The sequence below is a fragment of the Abrus precatorius genome, unplaced genomic scaffold (genome assembly GCF_003935025.1).
Source record: "Abrus precatorius isolate BTA unplaced genomic scaffold, Abrus_2018 Scaffold11, whole genome shotgun sequence".
Taxonomy (NCBI): domain Eukaryota; kingdom Viridiplantae; phylum Streptophyta; class Magnoliopsida; order Fabales; family Fabaceae; genus Abrus; species Abrus precatorius.
Genome location: NW_020874303.1, coordinates 9,348,104 through 9,370,122, shown reverse-complemented (window position 1 = coordinate 9,370,122; position 22,019 = coordinate 9,348,104). Strand labels below are relative to the sequence as shown.

Here is a 22,019-nt window from a genome sequence, read left to right as displayed (position 1 = left end):
ATTTGTTTGATAAAATTTTAATAATTATTTTTTAAAAATGTAACGAATAAGAAAAATAAAAAAAATACCTCGGCACCTATTGCCTTTGAGAAACCAATATGTCTAATTTTTTTTAAAAGCATTGAAAAAATCATCAAAATTATATTTTTGATAATATAAAGTTATCAAATAATAATATAAAATTATTTACAACCGTATTATTTCATTTTATTTAATAAATATATTCATAAATAGGAATAAAATTAAAAAATATTAACCTAATTTTAAGTAAATAAAAATATAAAAATATATAATTATTAAAAATTTACGTTCTCATATAATAATTAATTATTTGCTATTTATCAATTTATATATATATATTAATTAATTCAACAATTAATTTTATTAAATACTTTTAATTTAATTAACTAATTACTTTTTTAACATTTAATTTTGATTTTTTTACATTTTAGCTTTTAGCAAATTTTTGAGTTTTAACCTATTATCTTTATTAATTTTGTTAAAGGAACCCGTAATATCAATTTTTAATATAAAATTTTATTTATTAAATAATATTTTGTTTATTAAATAATATTTTATTTTATTTTCATAAATAACTCATATAAATAAAGGTATAGTTACTAATTTTAATTAAAATTAAAGTCGATAAAACGAGTCTATTAAATCAAATCACACTAAATTAGGGTAATAAAGTAGTTTTAAAAAAAATTAATTTAAAATAAAAAATAATATTTTTGCAGGAAAATATGTAATAAATAAAATTTATAAAGGTTTTAAAGAAATTTGAAAATGAAAAACTACAAATAAAAAAAATAAAATTAAAATAAAATACACCTAAAAATAATAAAAATTTTCATAATTTTTTTAAAAATAAATAATCTTCTAAAATAATAGATTAAGATAATAAATTCATATTTATTTTATATTTTATTTTTAAAAATAAAAACTAATTTAAAAAAGAAAATCAAACATTTTCTGAATTTTAACAAATTCCCTTCTCTCTTCGTTTTGTTTTTTGTTTTGGACTAACGAGCTCTCTGAACAAAGATTGACGACGAAGGAAGGGGGAGGCAAAAACTTTTTTTATTTTTATTTTTTGTCTTTCTCTCTTTGGCGAGTGGGGTTTCTTCCTTTCTGAAATTCTCTCTTCCTCATTGACTACACAGAGACGGAACATTGGACTCTTTTCTTCTATTGGTTGTTCTACTGAAAGTGGGGAGCATTCTTATTCTTCTTTCTCTGAATCCTTATCTACTCAACGTTGGAGCGGTGGTGATTGCAAAAAACGTCCTTGCATAAGGTTTGTTCTTCGGTTAGGTTACTTATTGGACTTAATCATTGGTACTTGAATTTGATAATATTTGATGCTATTGATCTGCATTTGAGTTTTCAATTATGCAGATAGACATTGAATCTTGTTTTGCTTGATAACCGTTAAAAGGAAAAGACTTTTTAGAGGTATATCAGGAAAATTCAGGAATTTTTGTTGCTGTCCCACATAAGAAATTTATCATTCATTGGCTTCATAGTTTTAAGAAGACCTTGCGTTGATTATTGTATTGTAAATTCTGCTGCATTGATTGTTTGATAGGGAAGTTTGTTTTCATTGTCCTCTTAGTTATGAATCTTATAGTGGAATGCAGCTTACATGTCCTGTTAATGCTACACAGAGCAAGTATGACCAAATCACTATCTTAAACATATGATTAAGTATTAGAGTATATGAAGTCAGCTCTTGCACTGCTAAGGCTTAATAATGTATTACATAACAGAATAGAAGTTATAGAGAAAGGAGTTCTATGTTGCTGCAGTAAGGGAATGTGTAAAATTAACTTGATGTTGATAATTGTAAAACTAATAAGATTGTATTTCTGGACCTGAAATTAATTGCTAAAAATTCTAATTGTTTTTAGATATTAATAACTGGTTTATTTAGAGAGTATATTTAAGTAACTTCTATATCATTCTAGGAAACAAGTTAATGCTAGAAAGCAAGCTCAATATGTTTTTACGATAGATATTATCATTTGGGGTCAATAACATGGTTTGACACATGTGGAGCATTCAACTATTACTAATTTTTTATTTGGAGTTTTGAAATTTTGACGAGAATTATTCTAGATAGATGAAACAGGATTATCAAATTTCCATTGCAGCCAATATAGGTAAGATAGGGTAGGAAGGTTGCTGAATTAGAATAGGGGTACGTGAAATATCTCCAAAATGATATTGGAATTCATATGCATTTTAAGTTTTGAACTTTGGTAAAGTCCATGTTAAATGTTATCCTATTCAGAACTTATGAGTAAATTTAAATATTATCATTTTATTATAAAAAACTTATAATTATATTATAAAGTTATTATCTATATTGAGGCGAGAATGCAGCTACCACCAAGGATCAATCCAATAAGTGTGATTTAGCGGGTTCTAAGTATATTTGCTTCAGTTTTGTCCTACTCTTTACTATCATATTTATTATTTGTCTATTTACTTAACAAAATAAAATGTAAATTTTGGAAGTTAACCAAAAAAATAAAATTTACTAATATTAGTGAACAAGCCAACCCAAATTGAAATAGTATCATCACTATCATTAATATTTCATTAATGTTTGGAGGTTTCTCATTTAGAAACTTTAATTTGTTAATAGTTAATTTCTCTTTTAATGTATATATAATAAAATAAATAGAATTGATTTTTTATTTAATTCATAAATTTTGAATTTATAACATTAAATTTGTTCCTTTCAAATTTTTTCTCAAATAAAACGAGAAAGGGCAACCGAAGTGAGAGTGTTCCCTAACTCATTGCAATGTGAATTTTATCTTGTTTTGTGTGAAAATTAGTGAAATTAATTGTTTACATTTTTGAATTTATTAATTTGTGTTGGTATATTTGAATTTAAATTGTAATGTTTGACTGATGATAATCGATTATGACTGTGTGATCAATTTAGAAGAATAATGAAATTAATATTTTGAAGTGATTTTTCAATTTTCTAGTGTTTGAACGCCTAAAAGCAAGTTATTTTCAGCAACACCTCTCACAATCAAAGACACAATCATGATGGACTAGGTTCTAATGCCACGAATAATGATTCCAGATTGGCAATTGCGGAGTTTGATTACAAAGTTTTTGCTGCACAAAAACTGCCTTAATTTCTACATTCAATTGCAATGGCAGCAATGCATTTCGGTAGACGAATTGGCACCGCAGCAAAGGAAAAACTCGGAAAGCAGAAAAACATTCGAGCACCATGGCATGATTCATTTATGGCTGCTGTTTCTCGTGCCATCGCAGAAAGGATTCCTATGGTGGATCTTATTGTCCATGTCAGAGACGCAAGGGTACCACATTTTGAATCACTATTGCTTATATTTTTTTGTTTCTTTGACATGTTTATACCTGTTATTCTCTTCAATTTCAGATTCCTTTGTCTTCTGAATGTGAGTTAATCCAAAACTACACCATATCTTCTTTGAAGCAAATTATAGTGCTGAACAAAATGGATCTTGCTGGTCCATCGGCTTTGCAGGTAGCTCCTCTTTGTGCTTTTTTTTATGATAATGTTTGCATTTTGTTAAAGGATTTTGGAAATTTTGATGTAATAGCAAGTGTCTTCCCAATGCGGGTTAAATTAAGCAAAGAATTGGTTCAATTAACACAATTGTTTTAGTGATGTAAAGAAAAATAAAAATAAAGTATAAGTGTTTAAAACACTTATTTAAAAATTTTTAAAATTAGTTTAGTTAATAGAATATATTATCTTAATGGTAATTTGTAAATATTAAATGATGCTTCATTGTTGATTTAAGAAAACAGAGTGTTGATTAAAGAAATTAAAATGCTTTTTTTTTAATTGAATGACAAATTCAATGGCAATAATGAAGCCTTTTCTTACTACCTGAAATCAATATATGGATTAAATGATGTCATAATATTCCATCGAAATGATTTTACATGAACTTTTTTCCTTTTTGGGTCTCCGTTTGCCTCTACTGATTTGGTAACCCTCCATTCAGGGGTAGAAATAGGCCAGACTGCTCATTGAGGCCATATGGGTCTGGTCATGGCCTTTTAAAACCCTATTAAATAAAAAGGTTACGCATCAGGTTATTTGAAAAGGGCTGGCCTATTTAAATAAACAATATTATTATTAATATTATCTTTTGAGATTATATATCATCTTATATATTAGTTTAAGTTTGCTGATTTACATATAACTTCAGGCCTAGTAGCCTATTTAGATGTATTTTTTTATATATTTAAAAGGCCTTATTTTAAATTGGCTTATAGATTAGGTTGAGCTCTTAAAAAAGTCAGGTTAGACCTTAAATAATGGCAGATATCATGTAACTAGGTTAGCTCAAACCTTGATTTCAAGATCAGGTTAGGCTGGAACTTTAAGCTATGTTTGGGAGTTATGTTTAAGAAGGAAAGGAAGGGGTTAGTGGAGTTTAACCCTTGTTTGGGAGTTAATTAATTTTGAGGAGGGTTAAGGATTTTTTCTAAACTTTCCTAATGTTGATTTTTTGAGTTCCCCCATTTTAGGGGATTTTTCTCTCTTTCACTCTCATGCTCTTTCACGATTAGGATTCTATTTTTTTTTTTTTACAAAATATGTTAGTTTTTAAATTGAGAATTTTTTTAAAACATTATAAAAAATATTAATTTTAAATATATTAGTTTTTAAATTGAAATTTTTAAAAAAAATTTATGAAAAATAAAAATATTAATTTTTATAGGTTTAATTATATTTTTGGTCTCTATAAAATTAATATATTTTATGATAAGTTCTTATAAAATTTTTTGTTAAGATTTAGTCCCTACCGTCAATTTGCTTTTATTAAGTGTTGAGTTGACAAATAGAAAGTCAGTTTAACAGTACTATGTAACATGCCACATCATTTATTTTATAATATTTTATTATTTAAAATAAATATTTGTAGAAAAATCCCTAAATATATTTTAAATATTTGTAAAAAAACCCCTCCTTTAACTTTTTTTTCCTTTCTTCTCCCCTTTCTTTAGAGATCATACCATTGATACATATACCATTAATGAGAGTATTGAAAGTTACCATATTGGGTTGATAACCCATCTTGAGATTAGTTCCCAACAGAGAAAAGGCAAAAGAACATGACCCTTGTGGCAATAATAATTGATCAAGATGCTTAAGATAGCAACGGAAGGGGTGATTCCTCTAAAGTGAAGTTGCGTAAAGAGTGAAATAGTAGTGGAAAAGTGTCCCATTTTGACAATGGCTCCCAAAACCTTGTCAAATTCAAAAATGGGTGGGGAAGGGATCGTGGGTACCATGCAATTGAAGGAAGCAACGACACGTCATCTACATTATCAAAATTTGGGAGAAATCAGCATTGTGAAAGACCAAAGAGCCTCAAATGTTGAGAAAAAGGGAAAGAAAAGAGTATGAGAAAACAAGGGAATTTTGGGATGACATACCTTCCATTCAACATCCTATCAATACAATGCAAAGTGATTTAAAAAAAATAAAAGCTTTTGGGTTTGAATGTTTCGTTCACTTTGCAAACTGACAACATTCTGCCTAAGGGGGGGGAGGGGTTGAGGGTGGGGTAGTGGGGAAGGGGAAAGAAAAAGGGAGAGAGTGGGGGTTAGGGGTGGGAGTCGGGGTGAAAGTGGGGGTAGAGGTTGAGGGAAGGGGGTGGGAGTGTTGGAGGTGGGGGGATGGGGAGGGAGTGGGGGTGAGGATGATGGTGGAGGTTGGACTTCTAGATGTGTTCTTGATAGATTCAAACACGTATATAGTAGGAGAAAGAAGACTAGTCAGGAAATAAAAGAGTAAATAATCAAGTGTGTTAATGGTGGACAGCTGGCACAAAATAGTTTGGAGTTTTCAGTTTTTCAGTTAGAATAGAATAGACTGGTCTGGAGAGGGAGATTTCTCGAATTACCTCAGGTTATTGGAATCTTGTAAAAATTCTTCCTATTCCTAATCTGTACTACATTGGTGTAGCATTGGGAATTAGGTTCAGCAATAAAGAAACATTCTTTCGTATTCAGTTTAACATTTGGTTCTATCAGTTCTCTACATATGTGCAAACCATTTAAGATGAGCTTGTATAGTCTTTTGTATAGCAAGTGCTGTTCCAACTTTCTCTCCAGTGCATTCATTTATGCTCTTATTTTGTCTAGTATGTTAAATCATCCAACACAGCATATCATCTCTGCTTCATTTGAATTTATTATGTTGTTGATGTTTTACTCCCAGCATTCAATTTCATATAAACATTGCAGATCTTATATTTTTATGTTAAAATTTTCTTAGATTCTATGCTTTATGCCTCTATTTCTCCACCTTATAAGATGGAGCGAAGATACTTAAATTATGATCTAATTTGAGAGAAAATAACAAGAGAAGATATTGAAATATAATGAGAAAAGTTGTGCACAAGGAGTTTCCACACTTAAGCTCTTGATGTCAAAGGGACTAAGCCGACTAGAGTAACAGTAATGCCAAGCAGGCTAACATCCTAATCAAAATAGTAACAAATTAATTTAACCAATTAACTATTGGAGTTTAACCAAAGTCAATCAATTAACCACCTTTGCTTAAGAGTCAATTTGTAGTCCTTGTAGATTTATTAATTAATGAATTTTGTTTTATTTAATAAATGTTGTTTACAACTCATTCTGTGAGTAGGCATGGATGGAATATTTTAGGGAAAGGAACTACATATCTTGTGGGGTCAATGCTCATAACAAGGAAAGTATCAAACAGGTAAATACTACATTCCTTTTTTGTGCATTCTTCCAAAGAGCCTCAGGAATGAATGGTTTTACTGTAAATACACTGGGTTTGGCCTTTTTGGTTAGTCTATAAATTGTTAAATACGTGGAACCAAGTTTCTACTTTTGAATCTTACCGTTGTGTACAATTCACATTTAAATTGATTTAAATTATAATTAAGAACTTGCATTTGATATTCCTTCTAAGGAATCTTTATATGTGTGGTAATATGCATTCATGGTTGTCTGTAACACACATGAACAGTAGTGGAATTGTTTTTGCACTAGTATAAAACATTTTAACCACAAACTAAAGCATGAACGGTTAGAGATTCTGAAAATAGTTTGCACTATATTGCTGCCATTCCCCTTGGCTTTTCTTATCTTTTTCCTTTTTCTTCCCCATTCCTTGTAGTAATTCTGTTTTCTTTTGGTTTGTTTCTCTAGTCTATGCATATTTTAGTGGAAATAACATCCAAGGGTTGGGATGATTTGAGTTCGTGAGATTCCATGTATTGGATCTCCTAGTTGCAAAGTAATTGTGTGGATTAAAATATTAATATATAAAAGAAATGTTCTCTTCACGTTCTAGAAAAGCAAAAGGTTCTCCATGGAGTATGACAAATACAGTAAATTTTCTGTACTATTATATTGTTTTTTTTTTAATTAATATTATTATTATTTTATAATTGATACTGATTTTAGAGATGTTCAACTAATTTACTAACAACGATTTTTTCTTCTAGATAGTTTCTAAGCCTAATACAACGCCAGGTGAGAAAATTGAGGGGAACTGATCATGCTAATTATACTGCGACAGTAATGTTAATTGGGATTCCAAATGTTGGTAAGTCGGCACTTACCAATGCCTTGCATCAAGTGGGGAGAATCACTGCTGCAGGTATTTAAATTATTATTACAATTCTAATAGAACAACAGACTAAATGACATGCTCAACTTTTGAGAAAAACAAGTGAATGCATATGTATATATTCACAAAATTTTCAGTTTTATCTTATAATTCATTTTCTTTTGTCATTTTTATTTTATAGAGAAAGGAAAGTTAAAGCATGCGACTGTGGGTCCAGAGCCTGGGGAGACTAAAGATATACGAAGTTATAAGGTTAAGCCCTTTGTTTTCTTTGCCTTTATTTTATAAATATTTTTGGACCTCCAAAGTTGAATGCTTCCTTATCAATTTTATAAGTTTGCCGTTGCACCTTATAAAAGAGTTTGAAAAATCCAATTCTATATACCTTTTGTCATTTTTTTTCTTTTAACAATCTCATATATTTCACATAATTAAACGTTTGATCCTCATACTGAGCAGAACAACTACTTGACATTGATAATTTTTAACTTTTGAAAGGTGTTTTGTGCCCAGACATGCTCATTTAGGCATCTTACATTCCTGGGTATCTTGAATGCTTGTGCAAGATGCTCATGCTTGGTTAGCTGGTATGATTTTTTTTTAAATTAAGGGAAGAAATTTCACTAGAGAATAGATGGAAAGAAGTAAACGAGCAGGGAATAAAGTATCCACTTAAAGAAACCACCAAAAATAAGATCTAGAATACATATACTAAAAGTTATCAATTGAGCAAAGCTCACTAAAAACTTTGTATGTCAAACTCAGAAACTATTGTTACGCATGTTAATGATGCCATCCAAAACATGTGGGAATTTCAGTCTCCTAGGTAAGAACCGAGATATTTTTTTGTAGATTGCCAACTTTACCCATTTATCAATTATGTTTCGAAATATATGCCATGGTTTCCAATTGTAATTCATTGAATACACGCATGCGATTATTGCGTATACAAAAGAATTAGGAATATAAGTTAGTAGTCAGCATACTAAACATCTCCTAGGTATTCCAACGTAGCCATCTGCTATATGCTTTTAAGAACATACTTCAAAAGTAAAGGACAAAACTTTATGGCATGGCTGTTATTTCATTTAATCCTGGAAAACTGTTTTTGAATGGGATAAATGTTTAGGTAAGCTTGATTCCTATTGGGTACTTTTTGTTGGCCTATCAATTCCACTAAGATCTCCATCACTTCCTTATACTTCCTGTCCACATAATCTTGTATTAGTACATCTTTTGTGCCTCTCACTTTTGAAACTTTGCTTTCCATTCAGATTGGTAGCCATCCCAATATTTACGTGTTAGACACTCCCGCTGTTTTATCTCCCAAGGTTCCCGATGTTGATGTCTTATCTAAATTAATTTTAACAGGTATGTTCAATTAGTTTTCTTCTTTGCAGAGTTTGCTTTGTTTCAGTCGAGAACAAAGAGGAATGAGACATAGAATGAATCTATGTGTTTGAACTACACAGTAGTGATTGTATATATAATAAAAATAATTGATACACGAATTAAGTATTGAAATAAATAGTTAATTAATTATTATTATTACAAAGATATCAACTTCCGTATTTATAATATTACTATAATTACATATTTCCAACACTCTTCTTCAAATTGGAGCATGTAAATCATATGCACCAAACTTGTCACATATATAACTAATTTGAGGATCTCTTAGTAAATTGGTTTAAACATTTGTCAATTGATCATTAGAATTCACAAAGTTACTGGCAATGTTTCTATGTAAGATTTTTTCTTTAATGAAGTGACAATCTATCTCAATATATTTAATCCTCTTATAAAAAATTGGATTTGAAGCAATATGCAATGCTATTTGATCATCATAGATTACTGTCATCTATGTAATCTCTCCAAATCTCAATTCTTTGAACAATTGTTTAAGGCAAATAAGTTCACAAGTGACTAAAAGCATAGCTTGATACTCTACTTATGCACTAGACCTTTCAGGAAATTAAATTACCACTAATAAGGATGTAATAACCAAATGTAGACCGCTTATCACTAGGTGATCTTGCCTGATATGCATATGAATACCTACTGTATTGTTTTGCTAGCTTGAACAAACAAACTTGACGAGAGCACCAATCATTTAATCAAGTATAATCAGTCTTGTTCCTATGAGGATTTTTGCCAACTACCCATGTATCTTCATTGAACTACTATTTGGGCATTTATAATAGCAATGTGACATGTTTTGTAGACTAAAAATCAGAAAATAAAGACAAACTGTTTGTGTGTTTGTGTAATTGCACCCAAAGACAAACAACAAAGAAAATATAATGAACAATAGAGATTAAGATTAGAATCCCTTTTAATTGTCTCATTGTACTGAAAGTTATCTTATTTAATTCCTTAAATAAAAATTCCTTTATTAACCAAAACTCTCTAACTCCTTAGGCGAATCTAATTAACACATGCATTAACGTCCAAGTATTTAGAAAAGCCTCACAATCATTGAGTGAATTCCTTAACATCTCAACAATTGTGATGAATTATTAAGATCCAACTCAACAACCAATTTTTTAATTGTGAAATTAAGTTTAAAATCAATTTTTAGTTGGCCAAACTAAAAATTGTATTCAGAACAGAGAAACTCTTTCAATTGCAAGAGAATTAGGTAAATAAGAATGAAATAACATTTATAATACAGGAGAATTAAATAGAAATTCATCCTATCTTGATATAAGAAAGTTAGTTCCACATATTTACAATGATAAACACAGAAACAATAAGAATAAAAAAAAAAAACTCCTAAGAGATCTAATATAGGACACAAAAAAGTCCTCCAAATTCCTAGGAAAGAAAAGGGATAGAATATGAAAAATATAAAATGCTCTAACAAAAACTAACAAAAAACAAACTAAATTTGAAAATCAGCCCCCATAACATTTACTTGTAGATTTTGGAGTCATGTTAAGTGTTAAAATGTTAACGTTGGCATTTTTATGCTTGGAAGTAGAATAATAGCAATTTCTGCAAGTTTTGGGCATCAAAATGTCCACCCTAAGTGTTTTGACATGCACCCGTGGTCAAAGTGTTTGAACGTCAAAAGTAGGTGGGCATTTTGACGCCCACAGGTCAATGACAACGTGAATTTTTCCTGCTTCTAAGTGTTGTATGCCCATTCTAGGCGTTTTTATGCCTAGATCTTGGTTCCTAGCTTCTAGTTGTTTCTCCTTTTGACTTCTTCAAGCTTTAGTTTCTTGTCAAATGATTCTTTAGACAATAAAAATACATAAATTAATTTAATTCTACCATAAATTAGGGTAAATAACTTCAATTATTCATAAATTTAACTTAAAATTATGAATGTTTAATAATTGACATATTTGGCTAAGAAAACATGTAAATTAAGGTTAATAACCTTTAAAAGAAGCTAAATTCATATCATATTATAGCCTAATTGGGACTTCATCAATACCCCATAACCCAAGTATTTCCTCGTCTTCATACAAATGACCTTTTTTTGGAGCTCCTTTAATGAGATACAGATTACTGCATCCCAATGTTTGTTATAAGGCAAGTTAAGGAATTGAATCACCACAGACTGCCAAGGAGGTGTTTGGACAAGTATCAATTATATAGTTTAATTTTCTAATAAGTCTTCTATACTTTAGATTTAAAAGTGTCTTCTCTTGACTTGGCAAAAGTTTGGTATTAGGGTACATAGGAGTATTAATGGGTTTGACCCTCATCAATCTTGTTTCTTTTAGGATATCCATTGCATACTTCTTTTAGAAAATTATAATATTATTTTTGGATTGTGTCACTTTAATTCCTAAGAAGTATGTAAGTTTATCAATATCTTTTATTTGGAAGTGGTAATAAAGGTGTTGCTTTAATCGTTCAATGTCATGGTGATCATTTCTTATAATAACAATGTTGTTGATGTACACAATCAAGTACATACAACCTGAGATTGAAGGACCATAAAAAATTAAGTAATTAGTTCACAAGGAGTCATACCAAACTTTTGAACTGCTAAGCTAAATCTACCAAACTATGCCCTCAGCAACTATTTGAGACAATAAGTTCACTTGAATTTTGAATTTTGTTTCATCATTATACATTATAATTTACTTATTATATAGGAATCTAATCCTAATATTTATATTAGAGAATAAAATCATCTATTAATCATAGAGATAACAAAAATAAATAATTACAGTAAAACATAATATCTGAGATATTCTCCACATTCTTGCTCAATTTGGTGAATAGATATCTATCATTCTTAGATTGCATGAAAGATCTTGAACTGCTCAGCTGCCAATCCCTAAGTGAACTTATTTGCTACTTAATCTCTAGAAGGGACATAAGTGGTAGCTATGAGACCATTATTCAGTCTCTCTTTAATGAAATGTTGATCAATCTTTATATGTTTTGTCTTGTCATGTTGGACAGGATTATGCACTATGTCGATGATAGACTTGTTATCACAAGAGTTTCATAGGACTAGTGAATGTCTTTGACGTGAATCATGCATGAATTGGTTGACAATGTTAACAACCTATGCAATATCAGGTTTAGTATGAGATAGATAGATTAGCTTTCCCACTAGTCTTTGGTATTAGACTTTATTTACGGTAGATCTCTCCTCATCTCCTATTTGATGGGTATGTTCCATAGGTATTGCAGCAGCTTTGTATCCCAGTTTTCTAGTTTCTTAAGAAGATCTATAACATATTTTCCTTAAGAGAGAATTTTTTGTTTTGAGTTGGTCACCTCAATTCGCAGATAGTACTTCACTCTTTATAGATCCTTCATTTCAAACTGAGTAGCTAGTTTCTCTTTCAAGATATAAAAACAACTTATGTAAGGAATTTTTTAGAAGTTTACCCAAACTGGGTCTAAATATTCTTAAATTGATATCAGTATATTACACAAATGATAAGGCATAAGGTACTAATCTTGGTTTATACTAATAATCCTAACTAAATAAGTAATTAAATAACAAAATATGGAAATCAGAGAAGTAGTCCTAAGAGATAATCTCTAAGATCCTCAACATTTATTAAGATATAATACTGATAATATGAAATATTCTTCACATTGCCTTAGTATATTGCACCAGACTACGCAAATATGCTCATACCTAGAGATTTTCTTCCTTTTATGCATAATGCGCTTTCTCTACTTTGAATGGTTCCACATGGTTCTACATTTTATTCTGCATAATTTTCATTTTATATTTTCCTCCTTTGCAAACAAGCACACTGTTACTTCCAAGTGAATCAAAGAACAAAAACAAATGATTTCTAGTTTAGCTTAGCTTTTGTAGCTCAAAATTTCCGATAACCTCTTATTTTTATTCATGCATTTCAGAATTCAGACCCTTTTAATCCTTATGCAGGAGCAATTGGGGATTGTTTTGTCGGAAGACAAGAAATTGCGCAATATTTTCTAGCTATTCACAACTCCAGTGAGCAATACAAGAAATGGGAAAAATTATCTACAAAGGATAATGAAAGATTTTTCCCTAACCGTGCAACAGAATGTTTGACTAACTCTGAGTTGCACATGAAGCAGAAGAACCAAATCCCTGCAGATCACACACAGGTAATTATTGTCTATATCTTAATGTTCATATAATGTTCCAATGGTATGATTCAAAAATAGTTGTATTCTGATAAAAATACACAGCCAGCAAAAGAATTAAGGACAATCAAAGAATTGAACATAAACAAATGGTCTAAAGATGGATATGTGTGTAAACTTTTGTAAACTGATAAAGGAGTCAAATTTTTTTAAAAAATTCCTTGCATTTCTTTTGATCTCAACTTGCATCCTACTGGACTCTGGATTGAACCCTTCTGACGTGCGATTTTTAAAGTGGGAAAGGAAAGGTGTATCTACCGGTGATTGAAAGTGGGTTGAGTATACGAGGGTTTCAATTCAAATTAATGGTAAACATGCTTATATGTATATATATATATATATAGAACAGGATCTTCTCACACAAGTATAAGTTTAAAAATTCTTACACTCAATCTAAACTTTTCATTGAACTTACATTTAATGAATTATAATTTATTACTTTACTAACCGTTAGATATAAATTAAATGAAAAATTCAAATCCAGTATAAGAGATTTTAGACTTGCATGAAAATCCTTCTCCTATACCTATATATATATATATATATATATATATATTACACGGTTGCTCATTCTCACTTTGAAAGAGTAAAATAATGGGGCTTGAGCGAACAATTAGCATGAGGATTGTTAGTAACACTTCTAGACATTGAAATTTCAAGTTGGGTGACGAAGTCCAAGATGTGCATTTATTTTCTTCATTTCCCGTGGTTTGTATGATTGATGAAAGAACGGTCGCAATAAATTGCGTTCCTGATCAGTGTCTTTGGCTTTGCTCTAAAAAATTAAATGCATTTTAAGGAACATTTGTTTTGCAGGACTGCATAGTGCAGGATGTTCGACGAACACTTTATGAAACAATTTCATCTTTTGAAGGCAATATAAAATGTGAAGATGAAATGGAAGCGCTTATTGTAACGCAGTTTACTGCCTTGCAGGAAGCTTTCCACGTTCCTACTGAATTTGAAGATGCTCAAGACAAGGTTGCCGGGAAGTTGCTTAATCTTTTCCGTACGGGCCGTCTTGGACATTATATTTTGGATCATCTTCCCTCGAATATTCACTGATCACTGCAGACCAATACATTGTGTAAAAGCAAATATAACCAATAGACTGTGTATGTAATGCTTAAATTTGGTGCAATAATTGCGTTTTTTTTTTCAAAAAAAAAAAAACTCTTATTAGGAAGTTGGCAAAAATAAGAAATTACTTTTTCAAATTAAATTAAGCTAAACGCAAGTTGTAAGCTTTAACCATGTCTGTTTTTGCTTTGAGGGTAAATAACCATATCTGATTTTAAAAGAAAAAAGAACTTTGAATCCCATTCTTATAATAACTAAGCATCTGAATTAGAGTCTACTAGTTCTCGTGAGCTACATGGGTTTTCTAACTATGTAATTTCTTGTGGTTATATTGCAAATAATTTAGAATGTTTTGATAGCAATATTAATTTTTTTTTATTTACATTACACTCTATTTTAATAAATAAATTATGCAAAAGAAATGCTAAGTTATTTGTTTAGTATTTACAAATTTATTTAACATCAATTTAGGTATTATATAATTATGACATTAAATAAATCTCTCAAATGATGTGAAATTGATTATTTTGTTAATTTATAAATTAAAATAGAAATTATTTTATATCTTTCCATATTTGAAGGAATTGCTATTGTAAATATTTAAATGGTTAAAGTATTTGATAATATACATTTTTGAAAGACTAAAAAGAAGTTAAAAGTAATATCTCAAAAACAAGATTAAAAGTACTTAAATTTAATTAATAAATTTATGTGTATATTTTTTATATTTTTTTTATATTATGGTAATATATATATATATATATATATATATATATATATAGCAAGATCTTCTTAAATTTCTGTAAGTCTAAAAATTCTTATATTTTATCTGAGTCTTTCATTTAACTTAAATCTAACGGATTAAAATTTATTATTTTATTAGCTATTAGATTTAAGTTAAATAGAAGACTTAGATTGGGTGTAAGAATTTTTAGATTTATATATATATATATATATATACACGAATGAAAATTAAGTTACTTTATGTATAACTCTGTTAAAAATCATTCATTTCACTTAATGTTTCTTTATTTTGTTAAATTATTTTAATAGCTAATATATTTTTAAAAAATATAAATAAGTATTGATTATATAATTAATAAACTTAAATTATTTATTCAAATTGTAAATAATTATGCATATTAATTTTTTAATTTAAATTATTTTATTAGTCACTCATATATAGTAAATTGTCATAGTTAAGTTTTACGTTAATTAATAATTGAAAATATTAATTTTTATCATTAAATGAGATATAGATACTAAAATAATATTGTTGTTAAATTATTCTATGAGTCACTTATTACAGTTAAATTTTATGTTAAAGAATAATATTGTTGTTTCTTGTGCTCTCTCTTTCTTCTCCCCTCTTCAGATTCATAGAGCTTATTATGGTCCATAGTCCCAAAGCCCATACCTCTCCCTTTTCTTGATATTGTTTCACATCTCTGCTCTTTCTTTCTTCTCCTCTCCTCATATCCATGCATACAGTTCACTATGGTCTGAACTATGACGTCCCAAAGCCCCTACCACCCCTTTCTCTCTCTTCCCCTTTCCTTGAGCCACATGTTGGTTGACACCCCCAAAGTCCCCCACCATCTCTTTCTTTATCCCTCTCTTCAAAACCATGACACTATAAATCAACTCCCAAAGTCACTATGAATGGAACACACATAACTAGCCATGAACCAAAGTGGATCTCCTTCCTTAGGTGTGAATCAATGAATCACCATTAAAGAAAAGAGAGAGCTACAACAATAGATCCAACGTCGTGATTCAGTGAAAGAGAGTGAGGAGAAGGCGGTGGAGATTTCAGGACAGGATGGTGGTATAGGAAATGGAACTAACAAAGGAGGGGGAGTAGGAGGTGATGGAGGGTGTTGGGAATATCGAAGATGGTGGGTGCAACGACAATAAGCAAAATCAGTTCGAACATTTTAGCATCTACATGTAATAACGTGAAAGACATAATTGTCTGACAATTTATAATGCGAATAACTATCAGAGTAGCTTAAATAAATAAAAAAACTTAATATGTATAATCATTATTATTTAAGAGACTGTCAGAGTAATTTAAATAAATAAAAAACTAATATTTATGATCATTACTATTTAAGAGACTATTCTGTGAATTTATTCTAAAATTATATATCTATAAACATTTTATTTATTTAAAATTTAATAAGCATGATTAACATGAATATATAATTTTATTTAATAGTTTTATCCATAAATTCTAATATTATATTAAATAAAATTTTTAATATTTTTCCTGTTCACCAATTACTATTATCGAAATAAATAATTTTTTTATGAAATTGAAGTTTCTAACATTTTTTGACTCATAATTGTATTTTATTATAAAATTAAATAAAATCTATTATAATATTATTTTTATTAGGAATTATCAGGATAAGTCTATATCAAAGTAAAAAAAATAGAATAAAATAAAGTTAACTTAATTTGTTAACCATCAAATAATAGAGTACTTCAACTTCATTAGTCAAATTAATCATCCTCAACAATTTCATTCATATTCTGTATCACATATTCACAACCATTATTACTGAAAGTGAGAGAAAAACATTATGACTTACATAGGAACAAAAATTAGATTAAAGGTAGATTTTGACAATAAAAGAACATTGGTTGAGCAAAACGATGATGAGAAACTTATATTACCTGCATATTGTGTAGCAACTTGAACTGTCAAGCAGTATGTATGACCAAAAGCTCCTGAATATAACATCCAGTTACCTTAATGAATGTTAATCTTTATGACAAGAAAATATTGAATAAAAACATGTGACTTTGTGACCCTTAATTGGCGTAAGGCCTATAAATGAGGTGATGAGTTACTAACTCATCTAGAAAATTTAAAGTCTTTTTAGCATATTTTATTGAGTTTAAATTATAAGTTAATGCAATTAATTAGAAAATTTAATAGAATGTTGTAAGTGTTAAAAATATATATGAATTATTCATATTCTAATGGCTGACAGTTTAATTTTGAAGGGATTAGACAAAAATTGACATTTGGACTTAAAGAGCTAAAGTTGTGTGTTAAAGGTCACTTTTGTGGGAACACATATTTCTGATTGTGGGGATACAATGCTAACTGATCATATAAAAGCGAATTTTTTCTGAAAATGTAGTATCTTTTATCTTTTCCTTTTTAGTACATTTTAGAGGTGCAGAATTCTAGGTTTTCATACAGTTTACTTAGAATATGATAGCCAGGACAATTTCCTTACATTTTGGTTAGAGGATTCTTATGGGAACTTGCATTCTCTTTTCATTTTCTCTTGTTTATGTAATGGAACAGTAACACTCTCATTTCATCTATTTGCTGTGAATATGAATTCTATTTCTGCAATATATTTCAGTTTTATATTATTTACTTTCATTATGTCTAACTAAATATCTTTGGGTTGAGTAAAGATAAACCTACACCTTTACCCTTTGCAATGAACTAATATGGGATATAGTTCAAGATACATGCTTTTATTTAACATCTTGATTCTGAACTTAATGCTTTTTTGTTTTATGTGAATAAGGTTGATGAAAAAGAGTTTATTACTGAAAAGTAGTAAACTTTCTTAGATTGAAATTAATTTGCTCATTATAGATTATCTAGGAATCGAAATTTGTGATGATGTGATCAATGAGTTTAAATCTTAATGCTGAATGTTTTTAGTTGTATCTAAGAAATTAGGACACTAATTCCATTTTAGAACCAATTACCAAGGAATTGGAGTTGAATATTTTAGAAAATCTAGCCATTAGATGAAGTTGTATTTTGAGTTATAATATATTTGTATGCAAAAGGAAGGGAATAAGAGATTCTGAACTCAATTTGCCTTTTAATTATTTTTAGACCCACTTTCAGTAATTAAGACATTTAAATTCTGCAATTATTTTAATTTTCATTCCCAATTTTAGTCTCTCAGTTATGTTCATTTATAAAATTCAATTCCAGCACTTTTAATTTCATTTTGTTACAATTCTGCACTTAGTCAAATTTCGTTCTTTTTATATCCTATTTTTGAGGACCCAACTAGTGCTATTCTTGTAGGTTAATACTTAGCATTAATTTCTATGAACGATAATCTAATTTGTTACTTCAACGATTTAGTGCACTTGTCAAAAAGTTATCATGAGGTGATAAATTGACTTGATTTTGACTTGAGCTCGCAGCTTGTTGACTTTGTTATTGAATTAAAATACTAATAGGCTTTAATGAAATTCTTCCTTTACTGATTGATGATCATCGCATTTGAATCAATCTCCTTCCATTATAACATTTTGAGCTGTAGAGGAGTTTACACGCGTTTGCTTTATAATTAGAAAATAAATTATTCCAACACTTTTTTTTAATGAAAAATACATGTTCTAATGAAAATATGGTGTTTGGATTAATTTATGTACGTGTCTCAATCATATTCAACAGTTTAAAATTAATTTTATCAAAACAAACTTCACTTAACTTTAAACCAAACACACTCAGTCACTTGAGAGTGTCCCTTGCTTTTGAATCCACAAGCTTCTTCGTGTAACTCAAAAACTCTAACTAGATTCCCTTGAGAGAACCTCTCTCTTATATCATTTCAAACCACAATTGCATTCCCAACGTAGGTTAGGCTCTGAGTATTTGGTGGTGAAACCGAATCCATGACCCATGAATGTGTCAATGTGTTGCACATCTTTACCAAGCTTTGCAACTAGCATCATCCTCCATTGGAACTTCTATGCTTCCATCCAAGAACTTGTACTTATGTTTATATGCAAGTTCTCTTTGCATCAAATAAGCATAGGTGTTCTGGAGAGCACCAGCATCACCAACTGTCGTTCAGCTCTCGTATGCATATAAATTGAACTGGAAGAATGAGAATTTTGTGTCGTGAGATAACTTGCACAGTAAAGCTTAGTTCTTAAGAGCTTCGATACAATGATTCTATTGATGCAATGGTTCTCATATGCATGTTTTAGTGTGGAGTATAGCTATCAAATTTGTAGCATTAGCTTTCTCTCTAATATCCGCCTCTCAAGATTGGTAGTTGCCGCCTATCATTGCTGAATTGTTTTGTGGCTCAGGAGACTTGGTTAATTGCATTCACACACAAAGTTTTACTTTGTCAGAATGAAACTAATATTTTTGATAAATTAAATTGTTGTTTGGAAAAAATATGTATTAATGGTTTCAGAATTAGAAAAAGAAAAATGATCATTTTACACCCATCAAATGGCTATGAAATCGGTCAAAAGAAGCAAGGTATAAGGGAACAAAAATGAATGAAAGAAACGTTAGTATCAAAATATAATAATTATTAGAAAAAATATCGTTAATATCTTTCTACAACTTCTCCACAACCATCACTAGAAGTGCAACCAACAAGTATTGCACAGCTAATTTAAATTTCTCCTGTTTAAGACATTCCAATTATACTTCAATTAATGATTCTGGCTGAAAATGGAACTTTAAGCTACTGTTGAACTTATTGGCAGAGAAATGGAGTTTCATTTCCACAATCAGATGTTAGAAAAAGCTATGTATAGCCAATGAAAGCCGAGAAGTACAGCATGTGAGAAATTTGCTGGGGAAAACCACCTAAAACAACATCTTATATCTTAACCCCTCTATGTTAGAACCAACATTATTAGGTTTTGCCAATTCCTCAATTCTTGTTGCTTTCACCTATGTTTCTTCCCTTTATCCTGCTTTTAGTTCACTTTGGCATTTTTACCACTAAAATAATATTAAGTCCAATAATGACAGAAAAATTAATGATAAGTACTAATAAGATGGCTTAAAATACAAACCCAACATTACAAAAGACATCATTTTGCAGCAGGTACATTAACAATTAAACTTATCAGCCACATGATAATGGACCCAATAATCCAACAAAAGAGAAAAAAGATTAAGAATCCAGCCAAAATAGTAAGGATAGGAGGTCCCTGAGCAGCATTGCTAGTTTCATTTACATTTGATCCTTCATTGGGTGACTTTGGGTTTGTAGCAAAAATAGCCAACAGCCTTTGATTTGCTTGCAATCTCCTAGAACTTTTGCACCTGAATACAATCAAAGCCATATAAGACATATAGTTTCATGTGGTATTACAACAAATCAGCTAAAATAGTTGTGATTAAAAAATGCAATAATTACAATATAGACGCGCTGTAACTCGTTCAGACAGAGATGATTTTTATTCTAAAGATACATTTGCAAGAGTTTATAATGTGGAAAATTATAGCACAAGTCTTCATGTAAAGTTAAGTTATTTATTCAAACACATCTTAATGTTATGTTTGAATGGAGAATTCTAGAATTCTTAAAACACATAAAATTAACAATAAAGGATGATTTAAGTGAGAATGAAGTAAGAAAAACATTAATAAATAATAATAACAAAATTTTAAGTATAACAAAAGAAATTTCAAATTCTCTCCTCCTTCTCTCTATCTCTTCCCAACAAATAATTCCTAAATAAACATTTCCCTAGTTTTAAAATTTTAAAAATAAGAGGAATAGAATGCAACATGAACAAGTAATTTCCTCTAATTCCTTATTTATTTATATAAATATTTTATAATTCTCTAAATTTAGAAATAAAAAACTATCCCTCCTCTGTTATTCAACTTCAAAAGCCTTGAGTTGTTAAACAAACACCAGGGTGAATAAAACTTATGGTTAGGGATCACACATCACAGATTTAAATAAACCATAAAAATATAAAATAAAATAAAATGAAAAAGTTTACAAGACATAGGTCCTAGACTGCATGATTTGTCCAATACACTAAAAATTAAACTACATTGAATTTATTAATTTAAGCCTCTTCTCATTATTATCCTTTTTTTTCACTGATAGCCCCACAATTATTCCTAACAGCAGAAATAAAAATAAATAAATAAATAAAGTTAGATCTATTACAACAATTTGAACCAAAAAATAAAGATAAATCATGTTCAGCACACTTCAAAACAAGCACGGTTAAGTGTTAACCATTGTCATAAAAATTTGAAATTGGAAAAAAAAAACAAAAAAACTTTACAATAGAAGATGGTGAGAAGTTGAAAACCCAGAAACCAAATCGAGAAATCCGAAAATGCATGGAAAAATCAACAGAAAAAAAAAACTAAGAGATAAGGAAAAAAAAAAAGTAAAAACCAAAACAAAAAAGGCTGAACCTTAAGATCGAAGAAGAGGCAGAAGATGCAGAAGATGTATGGGTGAAAGTAACAGCGGAAATGGAAAAGATTTGAGGTGTTGAAGGAAACCCTATTGTGAGCTGTGGCTGTGGCTGTGGCGTGGCATGTGAGAGTCTGAGAGAGCCCATATCAGTATCACTGTGTATGAGTTTCCCACAGATAACCATTTTTCGTTTTCAGGGAACAATTATTTATAGACAAATTTTTACACCATGTAATAAATACTTCAATTATATATTTATTCACAACTTTTTTAAAATGAAAGATAAAAAAGAGAGGATTAACCTAATATGTTTTTCTGGTTCAGATTTACAGTGAAGAAAGTAGGAAATAAAAATAAATAAAGAAATTTCTCCAATGTAAAAAAGCCTTTTTAAATAGCTCATATAATGCTTACAAAAACTCTTAATTTTATGTAATTTTGTATAAGAAAATGACTAATTTAACAAAATATAATTTTAT

At 29.4% G+C, this 22,019-nt stretch overlaps 2 protein-coding genes across 2 annotated transcripts; one reads left to right on the top strand and one right to left on the bottom strand.

Annotated features, from left to right (window-relative positions):
• Window positions 1-1,210: 1,210 nt before the first annotated feature.
• On the top strand, window positions 1,211-14,329 carry LOC113855600 (DAR GTPase 2, mitochondrial). Its single transcript, XM_027487231.1, has 9 exons — window positions 1,211-1,300; window positions 3,006-3,350; window positions 3,431-3,538; window positions 6,686-6,763; window positions 7,522-7,672; window positions 7,824-7,894; window positions 8,917-9,013; window positions 13,020-13,225; window positions 14,081-14,329. Exons 2-9 carry the CDS (start codon window positions 3,180-3,182, stop codon window positions 14,327-14,329), a joined length of 1,131 nt encoding a protein of 376 aa, XP_027343032.1. The 5' UTR covers window positions 1,211-1,300; window positions 3,006-3,179.
• Window positions 14,330-20,182: 5,853 nt separating this feature from the next.
• LOC113855599 lies at window positions 20,183-21,704 on the bottom strand. Its single transcript, XM_027487230.1, has 2 exons — window positions 21,537-21,704; window positions 20,183-20,417 (listed from the first exon to the last, which is right to left on the bottom strand). Exons 1-2 carry the CDS (start codon window positions 21,683-21,685, stop codon window positions 20,183-20,185), a joined length of 384 nt encoding a protein of 127 aa, XP_027343031.1. The 5' UTR covers window positions 21,686-21,704.
• Window positions 21,705-22,019: the final 315 nt, after the last annotated feature.